This window comes from Salvelinus alpinus, chromosome 25 (assembly GCF_045679555.1).
Source record: "Salvelinus alpinus chromosome 25, SLU_Salpinus.1, whole genome shotgun sequence".
NCBI classification, from domain to species: domain Eukaryota; kingdom Metazoa; phylum Chordata; class Actinopteri; order Salmoniformes; family Salmonidae; genus Salvelinus; species Salvelinus alpinus.
This window is the reverse complement of record NC_092110.1, coordinates 22,041,389-22,064,436: the sequence shown is the minus strand read 5'-3', so window position 1 is coordinate 22,064,436 and position 23,048 is coordinate 22,041,389. Positions and strand designations below refer to the sequence as shown.

The 23,048-nt window shown below is 44.0% G+C and overlaps 1 protein-coding gene across 3 annotated transcripts; it reads left to right on the top strand.

Moving 5' to 3' along the window:
• Positions 1 to 9,875: 9,875 nt before the first annotated feature.
• On the top strand, positions 9,876 to 22,060 carry LOC139553628 (rho GTPase-activating protein 11A-like). Of its 3 annotated transcripts, XM_071366168.1 has the most exons (12): positions 9,876 to 10,937; positions 13,505 to 13,572; positions 13,709 to 13,805; positions 13,924 to 14,180; positions 14,283 to 14,446; positions 14,555 to 14,695; positions 14,853 to 14,927; positions 15,341 to 15,514; positions 15,612 to 15,750; positions 17,606 to 17,714; positions 18,599 to 18,719; positions 18,859 to 22,060. In XM_071366168.1, exons 1-12 carry the CDS (start codon positions 10,806 to 10,808, stop codon positions 20,376 to 20,378), a joined length of 2,997 nt encoding a protein of 998 aa, XP_071222269.1. In that variant the 5' UTR covers positions 9,876 to 10,805; the 3' UTR covers positions 20,379 to 22,060. The 3 variants fall into 3 exon arrangements, with proteins under 3 accessions (XP_071222269.1, XP_071222270.1, XP_071222271.1); XM_071366169.1 differs by lacking the exon at positions 14,853 to 14,927; XM_071366170.1 differs by lacking the exons at positions 18,599 to 18,719; positions 18,859 to 22,060 and having other exon boundaries at positions 17,606 to 17,867.
• Positions 22,061 to 23,048: the final 988 nt, after the last annotated feature.

The following is a 23,048-nucleotide window of genomic DNA, read 5'->3' as shown; positions in this document are numbered from 1 at the left end:
CGGTGGCTATTCTTGTAAATCCACCATGGCTACTCCCGCCTCCAGTAGTTGATCTAGAAGTGTTGAAGAGACTACAGAAATATAGGGAGGGTGTTGATCCATCTGATTTCTTTAAGAGATGTCTGGATACTGTGTTTCAGGATTTTGTGGCCATTTACACAGATGGTTCAAAAGATCCAAGGACAAGACGTACTGAGTCAGTATTTGTAGTGCAGGAATGTGAGATGAAAGTCAGGAAATGTATTACAGATCATCTGGCTGTATATACGGCTGAGATGATGGCCATACTGTTGGCCTTGCAGTGGGTGGAGGAAGTCAAGCCAGACAGAGTAGTTATTTGCTCTGATTCATGTGCAGTGTTGATGAGTCTACAGTAATTTTCTCCACGTAGCAGACAAGACCTGCTTTATGAGGTGCTACAAACCCATGGCAGGATTAGACAGATGGGTATACAGATGATATTTACTTGGGTCCCAGCCCATGTGGGGGTGGAGGGGAACAAGGCAGTTGATGTACTGGCTAAACAAGCACTTAGTAGTGGGGATGTTGATGTTGTAGTTTCAATGAGCAAGGCAGAGGCAAAAAGCCTGATATGGACAGTGATGGTGCAGAGAGGGCAGGAGTAGTGGAACAGAGATACTAAGGGCAGGCATTTATTTCAAGTACAGAAGAAAGTCAGGGAGGGGAGTGTAGCAATATTGATGTTACTCATATTGATGTTACACAGGAAACGGAAACCAGTTGTTACTTACTTTATTAATGTGCTGGTTGACAACATGCCTAGTAAAGTTTGTTTAACTATATATCTTTGTCTGTCGTGACTAAAACGCAAAGCATACTGAAACATGGTGGCAGCGGTACTCAAAAGGACCTGGATCTCATCGATGTAAATGAAGAATACATCCCAGGCGGCAGTTTGAAAAAGTGCCTCGTTTACGGGCTAGTCATCGCGCCGACCGTCTACGTTAGCTGGCTATCGTGAGTGACTCTATGCTAAAAGCTAGCTGGCTATTGGATACAAGCAGATTCGTGAGTAGCTAACATTCCATTCCACAAATAAAATCGCCATGGAAAATGCACTGAAACCTCCGGGAAAAATAGACTTTGATGATTGTAATTTAGCACTGACCTGGAAAGATGGAAAGAGGAATTCAATTTGTACATGGCTCTGTCAATGAGAGAAAAAACCGAGGACTAAAAAGTGAAGCTACTGTATTATCTCATTGGGGGAAAAGGCAGAGAGATTTGTGAGACCCTGTGTGTGGGCAGTACAAAAGACAATCTCTCTGTTGAGGAAGTAATTGCAGCCCTGGATGCATTTTGTGATCCCAAGAAAAAATTATCTTTCAATTGTTTCATTTTTCATGTGAAGTCAGGGCCAAGATGAGAGTTCAGACAAATATCTCACTGAATTGAGGACTCTAGTGGCCACCTGCAACTTTGGAGTAATCACAGACTCTCTTATCAGGAACAGAATTGTGTGTGGCACATGTGACCCACACTTAAGAGAGCACTTACTCAGAGAGACTGTTCTCAGTTTAGAAAAATGCATACAGATTGAAAGAGCTGCAGAACTGTCCAGACAGAGAGCTAAAGTCATAAATGTGCAGGGCCCTGTAGCAGTGCATGCAGTAACACAGAAAGAGAGATCGAGAGGAGACCCTACAGAGGGACAAAGCATTATACAATGCAGATACTGTGGACTGACACGTGAGAGAAAAAAGGAAAAATGCCCTGCATATGGACAAAAATGTAAATCCTGTGGAAAAAACTATCACTTCTCTACGGTTTGCAAAAGTGCAGGGATCAGCAAGAGAAAGAGTCCTGGCAATTGAAAATGGGTCAGCTGACTCAGAGAGAGGTGAGGATGTTCTGTGCATCACACTAGGGCCAAAGTCAGAGAGCATCAACGTGGTGCAGGAGAAAACCACAGACCACAATGCAGCACTCTTTGTAACCATGCTGGTCAACAAAAAGTCAGTCAGATTTCAGCTAGATTGTGGTGCTAGTTGTAATGTTATCCCTGCAAACCTAAAAAAAGCCAGTCACCTAGAGCCCTGCAGTCGGGTATTGGTGATGTTTAACATGAGTACTCTGACGCCACTGGGGAAGTGCACACTTAAAGTGATCAATCCACACAATAAGAAAACCTACCGAGTTGAGTTCATTGTAGTCAACAAGAATGTGCACAGGCCCATTCTGGGCAGTAAGGCTATCCAGGCAATGGAGTTGATTACTGTGCAGCATCACAACATCCTGGCCATCGAGAAAACAGTATCCTGGACTAAAGCGCAAATTGAACAGGAGTACTCTGATGTATTCCAGGAAGATGGATGCCTACCTGGCAAACTGAAGCTGGAAGTGGATGAGCGAGTGGAGCCCGTCCAGCTGCCAAAGAGAAGAGTGCCAGTAGCACTATATAAACCACTCAAAGAGGAGCTCAGTGGTCTAGAGAAAAGAAGGATGATAAAAGCACTTGAAAAAAGCACAGATTGGATTAGCAGCCAGATCGTAGTGAAGAAACAGTCTGGAAAACTAAGATTGTGTATTGATCCGAAACCTCTCAACAAGGTGCTCAAGAGGAGCCATTACCCACTTCCCACTGTTGAAGACGTGCTGCCAGATCTGAACAGAGCACGTGTGTTCTCTGTTTGTGATGTAAAAAATGGATTTTGGCATGTGGATTCCAGCTATCTCACCACGTTCTCTACTCCCATGGGACGCTACAGGTGGCTGCGCATGCCAATGGGAATCAGTCCAGCCCCAGAGATCTTTCAGAGGAAGTTGAACCAGGCAATGGAAGGTCTTCCAGGAGTCAAAATCATTGCAGATGACATCCTGATTGTGGGAGAAGGAGACAATGATGAAGCGACGACTCTGGACCATGACAAAAACCTGAAAATGCTCCTGGACAGATGCAGGAAGCTCAATATCAAGCTGAATCCGAAGTAGCTGCAGGTCAGGCTGAATCCGAAGAAGCTGCAGGTCAGGCTGAAGGAAGTGCCCTACATTGGCCACCTGCTAACATCAGAGAGGTTGAAAGTGGACCCAGGAAAAGTGACAGCCATCAAACAGATGCCTAGGCCTACAGATGTGCAGGGGGTGCAGCGCTTCCTGGGCATGGTAAACTACCTAGCCAAGTTCTGCAGCCACGCCACGGAGCTCTGCGGAGCTCTGCGAGCCACAGCTAACACACAAGGACTCACTGTGGGAGTGGTCAGAGAGACATGAGCAGGCTTTCAATAAAATCAGGGATACCATTGCACAGACCCCTGTGCTAAAATAATACAACCCAACAGAGCAGCTTGTACTACAGTGTGATGCTTCAGAGAGTGGGTTAGGAGCAGCCTTGATGCAGGGAGGACAACCAATAGCATACGCCAGCAGAGCCATGACAGAGGCTGAAAAAGGGTATGCACAGATAGAGAAGGAGCTGCTTGCAGAGCCCTGACAGAGACTGAAAAAGGGTATGCACAGATAGAGAAGGAGCTGCTTGCAGTGGTGTTTGGCATGGAGAGGTTCCACCAATTCACATATGGATGAACTGTGGAAGTGCAGTCAGATCACAAGCCTCTAGAGAGCATCATGACAAAGTCTCTCCTCAGCGCACCAAAAAGACTACAACGCATGCTCATAAGACTCCAAAACTACGAGGTCAGTCTCTGATACGTTCCGGGAAAACATGTGGTGCTGGCCAAAACCCTGAGCAGGGCGTACCTCACAGAACAAGACAACAGAGGCCGTGTGGAGGTCGAAGTGGAATCAATCAATATGGTACACTACCTCCCTGTGTCAAGCAAGAGACTAAAGCACATCCAGAGAGCCACTGAGCTGGACCGGGAGCTCCAGACACTGAAAAATGTGATTCTGCAGGGGTGGCCTGAAGTGAAAGAACATGTACCCTTGAAAGTAGCCATGTATTTTCACAACAGAGATGAACTAAGTGGAGTTAAATGGAGTTATCTTCAGAGGTCAGCGAGTCATTGTGCCTACTGCCCTCAGGTCAGAGATAATGCAGCGAATCTATTCCTCACACATAGGAACAGAGGGAAGTCTGAGAAGAGCTTGCGAGTGTGTCTACTGGCCAGGCATGAATGCACAGCTGAGAACATACATGGCACAATGTAGAACCTGCACTGCATGGGGTATGAAGCAGCAGAAAGAAACATTGAGGCCACACGAAGCACCAAAGTATCCCTGGGAAAAAATAGGGACTGACCTGTTCCAGTTCAACGACAGAGACTACATGGTCACAGTTGATTATCTCTCCAACTTCTGGGAAGTGGACCATTTGGAGAACACACAGTCGAAAACGGTCATTCAAAAACTGAAGACACACTTTGCACGCTATGGGATACCTGACATCCTTTACTCAGACAATGGTCCCAAGTACTCTTCAGACAACTTCTGAAGGTTCAGCAAGGCTTGGGACTTTACACACAAAACATTGTCTCCAGGATACCCGCAAAGTAATGGGAAAGTGGAATCGGCAGTGAAAACAGCCAAAAGACTGATGGCAAAAGCAAATAGAGCAGGTGCTGACCCATAATCCAAGATGGCGTAGCAGTCAGACGTCTTTGTCTTTGTCCTGTTGTGTCCCATGTATATATCTTTTTATATATTTGTCTTCGCATTCTTTTTTAAATTATTTTTCCTAATCCTCATCTTCAAAATACTCTCCTGCAACCCGCCTCACCCAATGTGGTGTGGATCTGTTTTTTTCTAAAGTATTTCTATTTACCTCGGATCTGGAATCCCTCAACTGAAGCTAGCCAGCTAACTAGCTACCAGCTATCAGTCAGCTAACCACTGCTAGCAGTCATCAGCTAACCTTTAGCTCGGAAAGCTCTCGCCAGTTCGTACAACGCGTTTCAAACCAGAGCATACCGGACCTATTTTTCTCTCCATATCCCTGGATTCCTACAGTAAACTCTGAACCTTTTCATCTGGATCATTGAAGCTAGCTAACCGCAACCCGGGTTGACTACTCCTGGCTAATGTTTCCGTCCCGGAGCAAGCACCAATTAGCCTGGAGTAAGCCCATGCTAGGCCCATCTCCCGGCTAGGGCTCCTGGGCTATTCCTGAAGCCCACTCCTGGGCTACAATATCCGGACCCCTTCTACTGCCGGTACGGGGCACAGAACCCCGCCGATACTTCACGACTGAAATACCGACATAATCTGCCCGAGGATTCCAACAGGCCCCTCAGGGGCGATGTCCCCCGAAGGCCCATTCTGCTAACCACGGCCTGCTAGCTATCTAGAGCATATTGGACTGTTAGCTGATCCATCGGCCAGTTTCTTGGACCACTATACCCATTTTTCCAATTGGACTTGGACCCATCTGCTACTTGGAACCCTACAAATCCACGACTGGTCTATCGACGTCACCGCACGGAGGAGGCAAAAACAGACTTTCCTCCATCGTGACGTCCCTCTAAGGCTCTTCTGCTAGCTTGCTAGCCCCGGCCTGCTAACTGTCTGAATCGCCGTGTCCCCAGCCAGCCCAACCACTCACTGGACCCATACGATCTCTTGGCTACACATGCCTCTACTCTAATATCAATATGCCTTGTCCATTACTGTCCTGGTTAGTGATTACTGTCTTATTTCACTGTAGAGCCTCTAGCCCTGCTCAATATGCCTTAACCAACCATGTTGTTCCACCTCCCACATATGCGATGACATCACCTGTTTAAACGTCTCTAGAGACTATATCTCTCATCATTACTCAATGCCTAGGTTTACCTCCAATGCACTCTCTTCCTACCATACCTTTGTCTGTACATTATGCCTTGAATCTATGCTATCGTGCCCAGAAACCTATTCCTTTTACTCTGTTCCGAACGTGCTAGACAGCCAGTTCTAATAGCCTTTAGCCGTACCCTTATCCTACTTCTCCTCTGGTGATGTAGAGGTTAATCCAGGACCTGCAGTGCTAGCTCCACTCCTACTCCCCAGGCGCTCTCATTTGTTGACTTCAGTAACCGTAAAAGCCTTGGTTTCATGCATGTTAACATTAGAAGCCTACTCACTCAGTTTGCTTTATTCACTGCTTTAGCACACTCTGCCAACCCGGATGTCTTAGCCGTGTCTGAATCCTGGCTTAGGAAAACCACCAAAAACCCTGAAATGTCCATCCCTAACTATAACTTTTTCTGACAAGATAGAACTGCCAAAGGTGGCGGTGTTGCAATCTACTGCAGAGATAGCCTGCAGAGTTCTGTCTTACTATCCAGGTCTGTACACAAACAATTCGAGCTTCTACTTCTAAAAATCCATCTTTCCAGAAACAAGTCTCTCACCGTTGCCGCTTGCTATAGACCACCCTCTGCCACCAGCTGTGCCCTGGACACCATATGTGAATTGATTGCCCCCATCTATCCTCAGAGCTTGTGCTACTAGGTGACGTAAACTGTGACATGCTTAACACCCCGGCCATCCTACAATCTAAGCTTGATGCCCTCAATCTCACACAAATTATTAATGAACCCACCAGGTACAACCCCAAATCCATAAACACGGGCACCCTCATAGATATCATCCTAACCAACTTGCCCTCCAAATACACCTCTGCTCTTTTCAACCAAGATCTCAGCCTCATTGCCTGCATCCGTAATGGGTCTGCTGTCAAACGACCACCCCTCATCACTGTCAAACGCTCCCTAAAACCCTTCAGCGAGCAGGCCTTTCTAATCATCCTGGCCAGGGTATCCTGGAAGGATATTGACCTCATCCCGTCAGTAGAGGATGCCTGGTTATTCTTTAAAAGTGCCTTCCTCACCATCTTAAATAAGCATGCCCCATTCAAAAAATGTAGAACCAGGAACAGATATAGCTCTTGGTTCTTTCCAGACCTGACTGCCACTGACCAGCACAAAAACATCCTGTGGCGTTCTGCATTAGCATCGAACAGCCCCCGTGATATGCAACTTTTCAGGGAAGTTGGGAACAAATATACACAGGCAGTTAGGAAAGCTAAGGCTAGCTTTTTCAAACAGAAATTTGCATCCTGTAGCACAAACTCAAATAAGTTCTGGGACACTGTAAAGTCCATGGAGAATAAGAGCACCCCCTCCCAGCTGCCCACTGCACTGAGGCTAGGAAACAATGTTGCCACTGACAAAACCACTATAATTGAGAATTTCAATAAGCATTTTTCTACGGCTGGCCATGCTTTCCACCTGGCTACCCCTACCCCGGTCAACAGCCCTACGCTCCCCACAGCAACTCACTCAAACCTCCCCCACTTCTCCTTCACCCAAATCCAGATAGCTGATGTTCTGGACCCCTACAAATCAGCCGGGCTAGACAATCTGGACCCTCTCTTTCTAAAATTGTCTGCCGAAATTGTTGCAACCCCTACTACTAGCCTGTTCAACCTCTCTTTCGTATCGTTTGAGATTCCCAAAGATTGGAAAGCTGCCGCGGTCATGCCCCTTTTCAAAGGGGGAGACACTCTAGACCCAAACTGCTACAGACCTATATCTATGCTACCCTGCCTTTCTAAGGTCTTCGAAAGCCAAGTTAACAAACAGATTACCGACCATTTCGAATCCCACCGTACCTTCTCCGCTATGCAATCTGGTTTCAGAGCTGGTCATGGGTGCACCTCAGCCACGCTCAAGGTCCTAAACAATATCATAACCGCCATCGATAAGACATTACTGTGAAGCCGTATTCATCAACCTGGCTAAGGATTTCGACTCTGTCAATCACAACATTCTTATTGGCAGACTCAACAGCCTTGGTTTCTCAAATGATTGCCTCGCCTGGTTTACCAACTACTTCTCTGATAGAGTTCAGTGTGTCAAATCGGAGGGCCTGTTGTCCGGACCTCTGGCAGTCTCTATGGGGTTGCCACAGGGTTCAATTCTCGGGCCGACTCTCTTCTCTGTATACATCAATGATGTCGCTCTTGCTGCTGGTGATTCTCTGATCTACCTCTACGCAGACGACACCATTCTGTACACCTCTGGCCCTTCTTTGGACATTGTGTTAACTAACCTCCAGATGAGCTTCAATGCCATACAACTCTCCTTCCGTGGCCTCCAACTGCTATTAAATACAGGTAAAACTAAATGCATGCTCTTCAACCGATCGCTGCCCACACCTGGCCGCCCGTCCAGCATCACTACTCTGGACGGCTCTGACTTAGAATATGTGGACAACTACAAATACCTAGGTGTCTGGTTAGACTGTAAACTCTCCTTCCAGATTCACATTAAACATCTCCAATCCAAAATTAAATCTAGAATCGGCTTCCTATTCCGCAACAAAGCATCCTTCACTCATGCTGCAAAACATACCCTCGTAAAACTGACTTTCCTACCGATCCTCGACTTCTGCGATATCATTTACAAAATAGCCTCCAACACTCTACTCAACAAATTGGATGCAGTCTATCACAGTGCCATCCGTTTTGTCACCAAAGCCCCATATACTACCCACCACTGCGACCTGTACGCTCTCGTTGGCTGGCCCTCGCTTCATACTCGTCGCCAAAGACACTGGCTCCAGGTCATCTACAAGTCTCTGCTAGGTAAAGCTCGCCTTATCTCAGCTCACTGGTCACCATAGCAGCACCCACCCGTAGCACGCGCTCCAGCAGGTATATCTCACTGGACACCCCCAAAGCCAATTCTTCCTTCGGCCGCCTCTCCTTCCAGTTCTCTGCTGCCAATGACTGGAGCGAACTGCAAAAATCACTAAAGCTGGAGACTCCTACCTCCCTCACTAGCATTAAGCACCAGCTGTCAGAGCAGCTCACAGATCACTGCACCTGTACATAGCTCATTTGTAAATAGCCCATCCAATCTACCTCATCCCCATACTGTATTTATTTATTTATCTTGCTCCTTTGCACCCCAGTATCTCTACTTGCAACATTCATCTTCTGCACATTCTACCATTTGAGTGTTTAATTGCTATATTGTTTTTACTTCGCCACCACAGCCTATTTATTGCCTTACCTCTCTTATCCTACCTCATTTGCACAGGCTGTATATAGATTTTTCTACTGTATTATTGATTGTATGTTAGTTTATTCCATGTGTAACTCTGTGTTGTTGTATGTGTCGAACTGCTTTGCTTTATCTTGGCCAGGTCGCAGTTGCAAATGAGAACCTGTTCTCAACTAGCCTACCTGGTTAAATAAAGGTGAAATATAAAAAGGTGAAAAATAAAAAATACCTGGTCATGCTGGATCACAGAAATACCCCATCACAAGGAACAAATAGCAACCCTGCAATGGTGCTCATGGGAAGATGTACAAAGACACTACTTATAATGAGTGAAAAACAGGACAGCAGGAAGGGGCAGAATAGAGGAGGCTATTGTTACAAGATTAAGGGTAGGACACAGCCAGTTGAGTAAGACTTTAAATGTGATAGGAAATAATCCGACAGGAAAGTGTGATTATTGCCAGGAAACAGAGACAGTGGATCATGTATTGATACAGTAGCTTGTGGGTGCTTTATATGCACCACAGTCAGTTATGATTGCATGTCAACTTATATTTACTAAATAATTATTAATATATGCCTACTGTATGATAGCAAGCGAACTAATGTTTGCCTGCCTAGCTACTTCTGAAGAAGGCAAACGTTTGACAATTTCCAAAAACTCACCAAACAAAAACATAATTACTTTTAGGAGATGTGTTTGTACAGTAGTAGCAAAATGTCTAACCTATTTACATTCGTTTTTACTTACACTTGTATTTTCACTCCAAAAGGACATTGAGGTTTTACGTTTCGGCGGACTTTTCTTAGCAGATGTACAATCGTCGCGAATTGAATTATGGGGCGTTTCAGGCCCCGAAGTGACACTCGCAAACTCCATTAAAAACAAGGGCTGAGGGCCTTGCAAACTTCCCTTGCTTGGCTAATCATTTGGACCGACGACAAATATGACCGCGGGGATTCCCCCAAGGGCATAGGGCTGTCTACTTTGAGTTTGAAACGCAGCCATTGGGGCTGTCTACTTTGAGTTTGAAACGCAGCCATAGGTTCAAAAATGTTGTTATATTTTTTTTATAGAAACGGGTTTGAGTTAGGATTTAGTTTTTCAAAATCTCTGGCCCACACTCCAGTACATTAGGTGGCGGTAATGCACCATAATGTTGGATGCCAACAGCCGATAAACCCCAACGAAGAAGAAAAATAACATTGCGTGGGTCTTAATATTTTGAACCCACTCTAGCCAATCAGAGCGGAACATGTGAAACGCTATTGCCGTTTAAAAGATGTGCGGAAAAATATTTCAGGGAAACGTAGTCTGCAAGCAATGTAGCTAGCTAAAGCAATTCAGATTATATAAAACAAGAGAATAGCTATGTATTCAGGTAAATGCTAGAATATAGATTTAGGCATACGGTAATATACATTAGTTATGGTTAGCTAGCTATGAGAATTGTTATTTAGCTAACGTTAGATGATTTCGAACGTGGGCTAGCCACACGAGAATGATCGCGCCTAGCTGGGTCGATTCTGCTGGGACTGGATAATTGGCAGTGACTCGGCGGTTGCTTTTGGTCGACCTAGCTAGTTGCAGGTTACGTGTAGAATGATTTGGTATGTCAAGTTAGCTAGATTGTTTTGAATGAGAAGGGAATACGCAAATAATTTTTGGCGATTTAAAAGGAAGGGGACCAGGGCTACGATAACTAATTTAGCTGTTATGCTGACGCGTTAGATTCAAGAGGGATGATAGTAGCTAAGCATAGACCTGCAAGTTGGCTAAGTTGGTACAGTATATGTTGAAAGTTTAAGAAGGCACAGTGAAAGTAATTTGTAAAGTGAAAGATGAAGGTAATGGAAAGAAATGTGATGCGTCTGGCTATTGTGCAACACCTTCGTACTGCTTATGGGATAAAGACTAAGAATTGGAACAAAAACAAAGCACGCACCAGCTGCAAGTTGACAGCTAACAACAAGGTAACGTTAACTACGTCTATTTTTGTTTAGCTTACAAGCTAGATAAACACTCAAATGCTTAACGTTACTCTTAGACAGAATTGTCAGACTTTGTTTGTAAAACAGTGCCTGAATGAGTCAGTTGGTGGGCTAAGTAGCTAACGTTAGCTAGCTAAAATTCCTTGTTTGCAAACCGAGAAACACTTTTACGGAAGTGGTTTGTTTTCGTAACAGATTCATGTAATTTAGGCAGCAGGTTAGGATAATTAACGTATCAGGTTAGGAAAATGGATGGGTTAGCGAAAGTCGCTTCGTAACGAAGTGGCGTGAAAAGAGTCCTTTTGAGAACCATTCTGGCTGACTAGCTAATTTGCATTCTGTCATTGTAATTCACTTTCATTGTTGGATTAGTCTGTCGTCTGAATTGTGTTGGTGGTTCGTAACTAGCTAGTTAAGTGCATCAAGATGGCCACCATTCTTCCTGTACCCAAGAAGGCAAAGAAAACTGAACTAAATGACTACAGCCCCATAGCACTCACTTCTGTCATCATGAAGTGCATTGAGAGACTAGTCAATGATCATATCACCTCCACCTTACTGGCCACCCTAGACCCACTTCAGTTTGCATACCGCAGGTCTACAGACGATGCAATCGCCATCACACTGCCTTATCCCATCTGGACAAGAGGAATACCTATGTAAGAATGCTGTTCATAGACTAGAGCGCAACATTCAACACCATAGTACCCTCCAAAAGCATTATCAAGCTGGAGGCCCTGGGTCTCAACCCCGCCCTGTGCAATTGGGTCCTGGACTTTCTGAAGGGCTTCCCCCAGGTGGTGAAGGTAGGAAACATCTCTACTTCACTGACCCTCAACACTGGGGTCCAATAAGCGTGCGTGCTTAGCCGCCTCCTGTACTCCAGTTCACCCACAACTGCGTGGCCATGCACGCCTACAAACTCGATCAGGTTTGCAGACGACACAACTGTAGTGGGCTTAATTACCAACAACTACAAGACAGCCTAGAGGGAGGAAGTGAGGGCATTTGTAGTGTGGTTTTTGGAGGAAAAAAACTCACTCGTCAACAAAACACAGGATAAGATCGTGGACTATCCACATCGAAGGGACAACGGTGGAGAAGGTGGAAAGCTTCAAGTTCCTTTGTGTACACGTCACAGACAAACTGAAGGCGCAACAGCACCTCTTCAACCTCAGGAGGCTGAAGAAATGTGGCTTTTCACCCAACAGCCTGACATACTTTTACAGATGCACAATCGAGAGCATCCTGTCAGGCTTTATCACAGCCTGGTACGGCAACTGCACCACGCTCAACCGCAAGGCTCTCCAGAGGGTGGTGTGGTCTGCACAACGCATCACCGGCGGTAAACTACCTGCCCTCCATGACACCTACAGCACTCAATGTCACAGTTAGGCCAAAAAGATCATCAAGGACAACAACCACCCGAGCCACTGCCTGTTCACGCCGCTATCATCCATAAGGCGAGGTCAGTACAGGTGCATCAAAGCTGGGACCAAGAAGCTGCTTTTCAGTCTATCTCAAGGCCATCAGACTGCTAAACAGCAATCACTAACTCAGAGGCTGCTGCCTACATGGAGACCCAATCACTGGCCACTTTAAATGAATCATTAGTGACTTTAAATAATGCCACTAATAATGTTTACATATCTTACATTACTCATATTATATGTATATACTGTATTTTATACCATCTTATTGTACCTTGCCTATTCCGCTCATCCATATATTTATATGTACATATTCTCATTCACCCCTTTAGAGTTATGTGTATTAGGTAGTTGTTGGGAAATTGCTAGATTACTTGTTAGATATTACTGCTGTCGGAACTAGAAGTACAAGCATTTCACTACACTCACATTAACATCTGCTAACCATGTGTATGTGACCAATAAAATTTGATTTGAAGTGAATTGTTGCTAATGTTTCAAATGATTGACAATAGTAGACACATTTGGCATACATAATAGTGCCGTGGACTGTTTAATTGGGCTTGGTGATGAGACGGTAGTACATGGCACATGCTTGCCTTTGGCAGTTAGCCTAATTTGATTTAAGGCAGTTGGTTTGGTCCATTAAACTTGTACTTTCTTTCCATGGGGCAGGTGAAATTTACTGGCAGAAAATGTAGCAAGTAAAAGGCACAGGGCTGTCATTATACTGTAGTAGGCTGTTGTTTTTCAAAAGCACAACTAGGCACCTATTTTCCAGTCTCTCACTAAAATACTTAGCGGAATGTTTGACGCTTGGCAGCCACAACATAGCGCTAGCTTGTATTTTGATCAGGTGATGAGTTACAAACTACTTCCTTTTGGTAGGGGAATGCCTAACTGTTGTAAAACAGCTTTCAGGGCCTTCTGTTAAATGGGGACAAATCCCATGTAAAGACGTGTGCCCTTTCACAGACATTTCCGTGGCGGGAATTTGGATGGGATACCAAGTCGAAGCTTATTAGTGAGCTTAGGCCTATGTAGGATAATTAAACCAGCTGCCATGCAAAGCCTTCCTTATTGAAATCAAACATAAACTTGTTTTAACATGTTTTCCAGGTGAAAGTGTTTGGTGTACCGCTGGAAAGCCTTCTGCAGTACAGTGTGGAGAATGGGAGTATACCATGGTAAGATAGGTGTTTATCTTAGCTAGAACTTCTACTTTCTAACAAAATATTTTGTCGTCCTTCATTTGTGTGTGTTAGGCCTATTCTCTGTCCTTTTTTTAGGCCTAATGTTTCTCCTATCCCCTTGCTCGCCCAGCTTTCTCATAGATGCATGTGCAAGTCTGCTGGAGCATGTGGATACAGAGGGCTTGTTCAGAAAGTCTGGCTCCGTTGTTCGTCTGAAAGCACTCCGGGTGAGTGATGGCTGGAGATTGACCCTGCTGGAGTTGACCTTGCTATAAATAGGAAGGCCCTGGCTGCTGGAATAGTTAAACACAAGGCCGTATTGTTTTTTGTTTTTTTTCTGTGCAGGTGAAGTTGGATAAGGGTGAGCGGTGCCTGTCCACTGCCCTGCCGTGTGATGTGGCTGGCTTGGTCAAGCAGTTCTTTAGGGAGCTACCAGATCCTGTTATGCCTACAGAGCTGCATGATGCCTTCCTCAAGGCCCAGCAGCTGCCCACAGAGGAAGAGAGGACCTCTGCCACCCTGCTGCTGTCCTGTGTACTGCCTGACCGGAACATGAGCATTCTACGTTACTTTTTTGGCTTCCTCAACAAAGTCTCTCAAAGGTATGATTTCACAAGTTTGTCTCATTAAATAGTATCATTTCACACTACCATTTGGACTTGGTCAATCATTCTTTCTCAATCTGGTTTTGCTTTTTCTCTCAGGAGTGGTGTGAATAAGATGGACAGCAGTAACCTGTCTGTGATCATGGCTCCCAACCTCTTACACGCTGGAGACGGGGCAGACAAGATGAACGCCAGCACAGAGAAACGCCTCAAGCAACAGGCAGCTGTGGTCCACTGCCTTATAGAACACGCTTCAGACTTCGGTAGCAGTTCAAGCTTTGTTATTGTAGTGTCATCAATCAACTGGTGATTGAAAGTTAAAAGGGAATGTTCATAGCAAACAGTATCTAAAATGTGTCTCTGTGTGGTAGGTGTGGTACCTCAGTTCATCATGGAGAAGATTCCAACCATGCTGGGCTGTGAGGCAGGTGTTCTGTCCCCTACTCTTGAGCGACTAGAGGACTTGGACACAAATTCAGGGGCCAAGAGGAGATGCAGGCGCAGTCTAGGGGGTAAGATACCCTGGAAGAACATTGCCCGTAGAATTTGTATTTTTTCCAGCATTGGGTCGTCTTTGAAGTTATATTAAATGATCCAATGTTATAGGCTTATTCTTCCTCTGTAAATCTCCATTGAATTTCAAGATATGGAATGGTTTTTGCATTGCAGATATGGTCAATGGAGCTCTGAATAAGTTAAAAACAAATAGAACACCCACAAATACTCCCCAGTCTGACAGATATGGTAGGTACCTCGGTTAGGTTTCGCCTCCTGCCGTCGAATGAGAGCATCAATGCCCCATAGCTCTGACGCATTCATTTAATCCAGCCTGCAACAAGGAATCGGCTGCTTGTCTTTCACAGAAATGCAACTCTTAATTTTTTTAAGATTTTTTTTTCATTTGCGCTTATGTAGTGAATGAGTAGTAACACTGTCTTGTCATTTTTTTTCTTGCTATTACATTAATGATTTGATGCCTGCCCAAATTGTCTTGCCTACTCTGTCTGTGTGCTTGTATTTGGCTTTAATTTTATCAATCGATGCTAATCAAGAATTTTAGCAAATTATTTCAGCTGTTCTGAATATTTATGTGGGAGACTGTGACCTAATAGTGAATTCACTCTTGTGATTAAAAAAAAAAAGTTCTTTCCCCCCAGTCTTTTCTTCTGCAACTCCTGTGATAATTACTCCCAGCTCCAAGAGAGAAATTCCTTTGGAATCTGGTCATAGTTATGGATTCTCCAACAAGAAACGGAGATCCATCAAAAAGAACCTTGGTTTAGAATTATTTCCTAATACTCTGTTCGGTGGAAGCTCCACTCCTGGACCAGGTAACTCCACAATGACTCACAGCCGTATTTAATCAAAGTTTTTATTTTTTACTAAAAAGTATTCATGTGCATTGAGTGTGTTGCTCCTGTTTTTCAGGATACCTTGACCCAAGTGCCTCAAAAACCCTCGACTCCTCCCATAATGCTTTGGCCTTAGTTGGGAGGTCCAGCGGGCAGTCTGCCAGGTCTGCAAGGAGAAAGAGCAAACGACTGAGTCACCGACATTTTGTCGACAGGTACATACAGTGGGGAGAACAAGTATTTGATACACTGTCGATTTTGCAGGTTTTCCTACTTACGAAGCATGTAGAGGTCTGTAATTTTTATCATAGGTACACTTCAACTGTGAGAGACGGAATCTAAAACAAAAATCCAGAAAATCAAATTGTATGATTTTTAAATAATTAATTTGCATTTTATTGCATGACATAAGTATTTGATACATCAGAAAAGCAGAACTTAATATTTGGTAGAGAAACCTTTGTTTGCAATTACAGAGATCATACTTTTCCTGTAGTTCTTGACCAGGTTTGCACACACTGCAGGAGGGATTTTGTCCCACTCCTCCATACAGACCTCCAGATCCTTCAGGTTTCGGGGCTGTCGCTGGGCAATACGGACTTTCAGCTCCCTCCAAAGATTTTCTATTGGGTTCAGGTCTGGAGACTGGCTAGGCCACTCCAGCACCTTGAGATGCTTCTTACGGAGCCACTCCTTAGTTGCCCTGGCTGTGTGTTTCGGGTCGTTGTCATGCTGGAAGACCCAGCCACGACCCATCTTCAATGCTCTCACTGAGGGAAGGAGGTTGTTGGCCAAGATCTCGCGATACATGGCCTCATCAATCCTCTACTCAATACGGTGCAGTCGTCCTGCCCCCTTTGCAGAAAAGCATCCCCAAAGAATGATGTTTCCACCTCCATGCTTCACGGTTGGGATGGTGTTCTTGGGGTTGTACTCATCCTTCTTCTTCCTCCAAACACGACGAGTGGAGTTTAGACCAAAAAGCTCTATTTTTGTCTCATCAGACCACATGACCTTCTCCCATTCCTCCTCTGGATCATCCAGATGGTCATTGGCAAACTTCAGACGGACCTGGTCATGCGCTGGCTTGAGCAGGGGGACCTTGCGTGCGCTGCAGGATTTTAATCCATGACGGCGTAGTGTGTTACTAATGGTTTTCTTTGAGACTGTGGTCCCAGCTCTCTTCAGGTCATTGACCAGGTCCTGCCGTGTAGTTCTGGGCTGATCCCTCACCTTCCTCATGATCATTGATGCCCCACGAGGTGAGATCTTGCATGGAGCCCCAGACCGAGGGTGATTGACCGTCATCTTGAACTTCTTCCATTTTCTAATAATTGCGCCAACCGTTGTTGCCTTCTCACCAAGCTGCTTGCCTATTGTCCTGTAGCCCATCCCAGCCTTGTGCTGGTCTACAATTTTATTCCTGATGTTTTTACACAGCTCTCTGGTCTTGGCCATTGTGGAGAGGTTGGAGTCTGTTTGATTGAGTGTGTGGACAGGTGTCTTTTATACAGGTAACGAGTTCAAACAGGTGCAGTTAATACAGGTAATGAGTGGAGAACAGGAGGGTTTCTAAAAGAAAAACTAACAGGTCTGTGAGAGCCGTAATTCTTACTGGTTGGTAGGTGATCAAATAATTATGTCATGCAATAAAATGCAAATTAATTACTTAAAAATCATACAATGTGATTTTCTGGATTTTTGTTTTAGATTCCGTCTCTCACAGTTGAAGTGTACCTATCATAAAAATTACAGACCTCTACATGCTTTGTAAGTAGGAAAACCTGCGAAATCGGCAGTGTATCAAATACTTGTTTCCCCCACTGTACATCATGTGGTTTCTCAAAGGCTATTTCCTGATCCTATGTGGAATTGAAAATGCACCCTGTTCATGTACTGCTCAAGCAGATGACAACTTAATGTCTAAGCTGATAACGATCTCAAACACACCAACCTTTTCATTTCACACTCTGTTGCATCGGAGGAGAGGCCTTCTTATTAAATGTTTATATTGTATAATATTTATAACTTGACAATGGTTGAAACAGTATGTTCTTGTCTGTTTTTCAGAGTAGAGTCGGGGAAGGCTGGTTGCTTCTCTCCCAAGGTCGCCAAGAAAGAAAATGTTCGCAAGTCCCTGCGTCTACGCTTCAGCCTGGGCAAGAGCAGCAGAGACCCTGTAAGTGCAGATACCCATGTATGACCTCACACTGATTATCTGCCCCTCAAATGGGAGGAAAAGACTGCTCTCAATCCCAGCCTTGACGATGAACCCCCCCCCCCCCTAGCTAATTTACTAATTGTATTAATCAGAATAAATCATCTACATTTATGCATGGGGTACAATTTTGCACAGTAGCACTTATTTCTAATCTTTTTAGGTTTTCTTTTTTGGCTGTTGGGCATATGTTTACTTTCAATAATGCATGCTCAGATAATAAATTGACTGGAGCCCATTTTGAGGTTGTGAGCTTCTACTTTAAATCAAATGTTCTTGTTTTCAAGGCGAGAATTCTGTTATTTCCGCAGGACTGTTCTGTAACATTTGATGGAATGTTTATACTGATAAACTAGTGAACCAAGATGTTTATATTCTAGGATCTGAAATATTTAATATAAGTGAAATCTAACATTTTAAGACTTTAAAAACATTTAATATTAACCAAATATTATATTTACCTAAACTGAACTGTAACTTGGTTTATGCATGGGTCACTTTATAATGCACATACTGATGTATATTTGCAATTTAATAAAACAATATTGACCAACACTAATTTCATCTGAGTAACTTTTTACCATACACCGAAGACCCTTAAATTATGATGCATCAGATTTTCAAATAAACTTTATTTGTCACATGCGCCGAATACAACAAGTATAGTCTTTACTGTGAAATGCTTACTTACAAGCCCTTAACCAACAGTGCAGTTCAAGAAGAGTTAAGAAAATATTTCACATAACTTAAAAAGGTTTTAGTGTAAGGCAACATTATATGATTGACTAAAAAGTATATGGCTCCATCCCAACAATGTAATTTCTTATTCCATGCTGGCGATTCAGAGAGAGGGTTCAGAGTTCATTGGTTGGCGACTTGCCACTCCAGAGAGCACCACCAGTTTTTGCTTCACCAAAGATGCCAAATTTAGCCCTACTGTTTTGCAAAACAAGAGTGCCTCAAAGGGTGAGTCCCTTTTTTAAAAAACTTACTAACATTATTTATAATGTACTTTCATAATTTGTGCTAAAGTAATGCATGAAATGGATCAGTGTTTGTTGTCCCTTGTGGGAAGTGATGTCTGCTAATGCCCACTGCTCCACAGGCTCCAAGTTTTACAGTAAGTCAGAGGACAACCTGCTAACCCCCCAGTGTGACGGCAGTGCCCTCCGGACGTCTTGGAGTGGGGAGACCCCTGATGAGGGCCATGTCTTCAGCGGAGGCTCCTTCACTGACACCCCCATTAACATGTGTCTGAAGAACAACTACTTCTCTGAGCCTGCCATTGTGGTGGCCAAGCCCCCCATGGTGGCCAGCTTCCCCTTCCCCTCCAGAGCTGAGAGCCTCGAGAGTGAGAGCTCATTCAGCCAGACTCTGACCAGGCCCACCCTGCTCAAGATTAAAAGAGCCTTCACTGAGTCCGGCAGCGACCTACAGGGAGTACTGAGGGACGACAGTGCCCCCTCTGAAGGGGGCAAGGCAACACAGCCTGAGAACACTCAAACCGATTCAACAGATTCAACTCCTTCTGAATCTTCTACACTCAAATGTGTGTCACCAAACAAAGAGCGTTCTGGCATGCCAACTCCTTGGAGGCATCTGGCTGATGACCAGAACATCACATTTGGTCAGATTGAGTTTGTTCCTCTGTCTCCCTTGTATATAGATAGTGCCCTGTTTGAAGTGGAAGGATGTGGCAGTCTGTCAGAGAAGGCCTGTGACTGGTCGCTGTATGCTGGTGACAGGTCTGTGGCGGGAGAGGCAGATACTGTGGCTGAGCAGGTGAACTGCAGCAAGCTGATCGATGCCCTGGACATCCAGAGCCCTGCTCACTTCACACGCAGTATTGCTGCTGGGGTCCAGTCCACTCCATACAGAGCTTCAGGGCTGGAGTACTTTCAGGAGCTCAAGACCCCTCTTCCCCCTGTGGGTACAGTGCCTGTAATGGTACATGTTGATGTGGCATCCCCAGAACCCAGTGCCCACCCCCAGAGGCAGGAACAGCAGCCAGTGGAGCTGCCTTCCCCAGGCACCCTGGAGACCCGCAGGCTAAGGGTGGTAGACCACATCCAGCGCTTCAACAAGCTCACCCTGTGTTCACCCAAATCACAGGCCAAAGCAGTCAGGTCCCCCCTCAGGTTCCAGCGTACTCCTGTGCGCCAGTCTATCCGCAGGATCAACTCCTTGCTGGGGAACAGGTGGCCTGTACCGGCTGGTATCACCTCCTCCAGCCAGGTAACCGCCATCCCTGTGGGAGGGGCTGTCAGCCTGGAGAGTGGCCTGTCTGCTGGGGCTCAGCGCCAGCCTCACCAGGGCCAGGCAGATGACCAGAGAGGCCCCACACTTGACACGGTCCACTCCACAAAAAGCTGTCCTCCTCCAGTCCCACCCAAGAAGCCAGCCAGCATCGCCCGCAAACCCAGGAATTACACTCTAAGCGACGTGACCAACAAGGTACAACTGAAGGCCAAAGGTGACACACCTGTTAAAGACCCAGGAGGTGAAGGTGGGAGGTCTGTGGTACAGCAGGTGGTTGAGAAGGATATGTGTTACTACAGAGGCTCCCCCAGGAACCCCCTCAGCGAGGGCAGACTGCTGTCAGCCACCAAGCCCATAGACGTCTAGTAGAACTCACCCTTCACTATGCAGGTCTCCCTATCTGGATATATACTGTCTCATAGTATGGCTTCAAAACATTCCTGCAATTTTTATGTCTTCAGTTGTTTTCAGGGATTTAATTTATTTTACTTCTTAGATACTGTTCTTTGAGTGCTTGGGGTGATTGATCTGTTGCACTGCCTTAGTAGTTTACTCTGTTGGTAAAATAGTTTTTCACATGCATATCAGTGTAAAGGAATGTGTATTTTTGAAGGTGTTTGTAGTCTGTTAGACTAGTGTGAAAGGCAATTGCTGAACGGTTGGGTGTATGGTATGAAGTTTTTAGAGTTAAAGGACAAAACCACTTTATAACCAGTTATTATGCTGTTAGTATATGCCCCACCATAAGATCTGATACTAATTTTTGTCTGTCATACTGCACGATTACTAGTTTTTGTCATTTAAGCTTCTGCATTGCCCATATCTACAGTATACTACAATTCCCAGGGTGCGTTTCACCTACCAGGATGCAATGCTCTGTCCAGTCGGCAGTTAGCTTTACAAGCTTCATCTGAGTGCATTTCATATTATAATGCTTGCATGTATATCATGCTGAATATATGTTCATCCCACCTTCACCAATCAACTGCATTACACTCAAATAATAGAATTTAGATGCTAAGCATACGTTACTGTATCTGATGGTTAGCTAGCATTCTAGCTAGCCTGACTGCTACATCCAAAATAGGTTTTTGCAACAATAACAGCTGAGTTTAATCTTAGCTACTCTCTTAAACAACAGTCCAACATGTAGGCCTGTTAGAACACATTTATTATGACATTTACAGGCAAATCACTATGGAATCCTAGTCTCTCATTTAATGTATATTTTGTGCTGACATTAGCAATGCTAGCTAAGTACCTAACCCTGTTGCATTGGAAGTAGTGTGATCAACAATAGCTGCCAAATACAGCCTTAGCAACCATCCAACAATATTAGGCCTATTGGGAACTAATGAGAATATAGGCTATTTGGAGCTGCAACTTTGTTGATGGTGGGAGTGGTTTTGCCAAATGGAATCATGGCAATTTGAGCCTTGATCAACAGAAACGCATTGATGTAAACTAGCTATACATATCATTCTATAGGTTTTTGAGCGTCTATTTATTTACAGATATTAGACGAAGACAACCGAGCAACATATGATCAGAACTAGATGGGTTATATCGATAGCTGAAAATTACTGTCCATTTATTTTATTAGTCATTTCAGGGATCCTACTTGAAAACAATTTCTGGTTTTGCGCATCACTAAACAGTCAATATACATGAAATCATAAAGTTACACAAACTATGTAAGACATCACTAAATACTTCATAACAACCTAGATGTTGAAAGTGGCGGAGTTGCCCATTAAGATTTTATTTGTGCTTTTATTTATTTTTTCATTGCGGTCCTAATTTGGTAAAGGTCTACGAAACTATTTCCCTACTTTTATTTTCTATAATTTAAGGGCTATTTTTTACTATGTTAATTTGCTTTGGATTAAACATGTTAACTGACCAATACACCTTTGGGGGAAATGTATGAATAAAACTTGTCATGCAGTATTTATTTAAAGCACCTCTGCATTGCAGTCTGACCATTTCAAAACTTGTCATTTTTGTTAAATAGAAAAATCCAAACATTAAAAATATGTTTTTCTTAACTTGGGAACAATTCATAATACTGTCTGCACACATGCTCTTTAGGACATATTATTTAGGGCAGAGTTCCCCAACTGGCGGATTTTAAAAGACAAAAAAAAACTAAATCCGTTCCAAGTGATTAGAAGTTTTGGAAATCTGTTCCAAAGTATTCCCATGCATAATAGAGAGATGTGATCATGTAAATAATGAAAGAAAGGTTTGACATGATTGTTTTAGTCAAATGTTATAACTGTTTGGCTACATGACCATCCTTCAAGAAGAAATTTGCCCGATGCTGAATCGAGCCAATCACCTCTGGTAATTGCAATTTACTTCCAGAAGGGGGTGTACTAAAATCACTTGTTGGAGCAGCTGCAATGTATACTGAACAAAAATATAAATGCAACATGCAATAATTTTCAAAGATTTTACTGAGTTATGTTCATATAAGGAAATTGGTCAATTGAAATAAATGAATTGGACCCTAATCTATCGATCTGAATAGGATACCTTGAAATGCTGTTTAATCAGCTTCTTCATATGCCACACCTGTTAGGTGGATGGATTATCTTGGCAAAGGAGAAATGATCACTAACAGGGATGTGAACAAATATGACAAAAGCTTTTTGTGCATATGGAACATTTCTGGGATCTTTTTATTTCAGCTCATGGAACATGGGAACAAGACTTTTCATGTTGTGCTTTTTGTTCAGTATACATTTTGGAGTATATAAAAATGGTGGAACAATAATTTGGACCACAATATGCTATGAAAGTGATTGTGGTGGCATCAGGTGATCATTCCAGTCATTTGATAATGCCATTAGTAAAACATCTGTTCATTTGGCGGTTCTGCATTGGTTATCCCTGTCAGGTATTGTTGCTATATTGCTATGTGCACATGTAGAAAAATATCCCTAGTGCTTGAACTGAGTAAACATTAACAATAGTGCAAAACCCAAACTGCACACTGCAGTAGAAAATCAAACCCAATGACCAGTCCCTATC

Coding starts and splice junctions, on each gene's coding strand:
- LOC139553628 (XM_071366168.1), top strand. CDS start 10,806: ATGAAGGTAATGGAAAGAAATGTGATGCGTCTGGCTATTGTGCAACAC. Junction 14,181..14,282: donor CTCAACAAAGTCTCTCAAAG/GTATGATTTCAC, acceptor TTTTTCTCTCAG/GAGTGGTGTGAATAAGATGG. Junction 15,751..17,605: donor CACCGACATTTTGTCGACAG/GTACATACAGTG, acceptor TCTGTTTTTCAG/AGTAGAGTCGGGGAAGGCTG.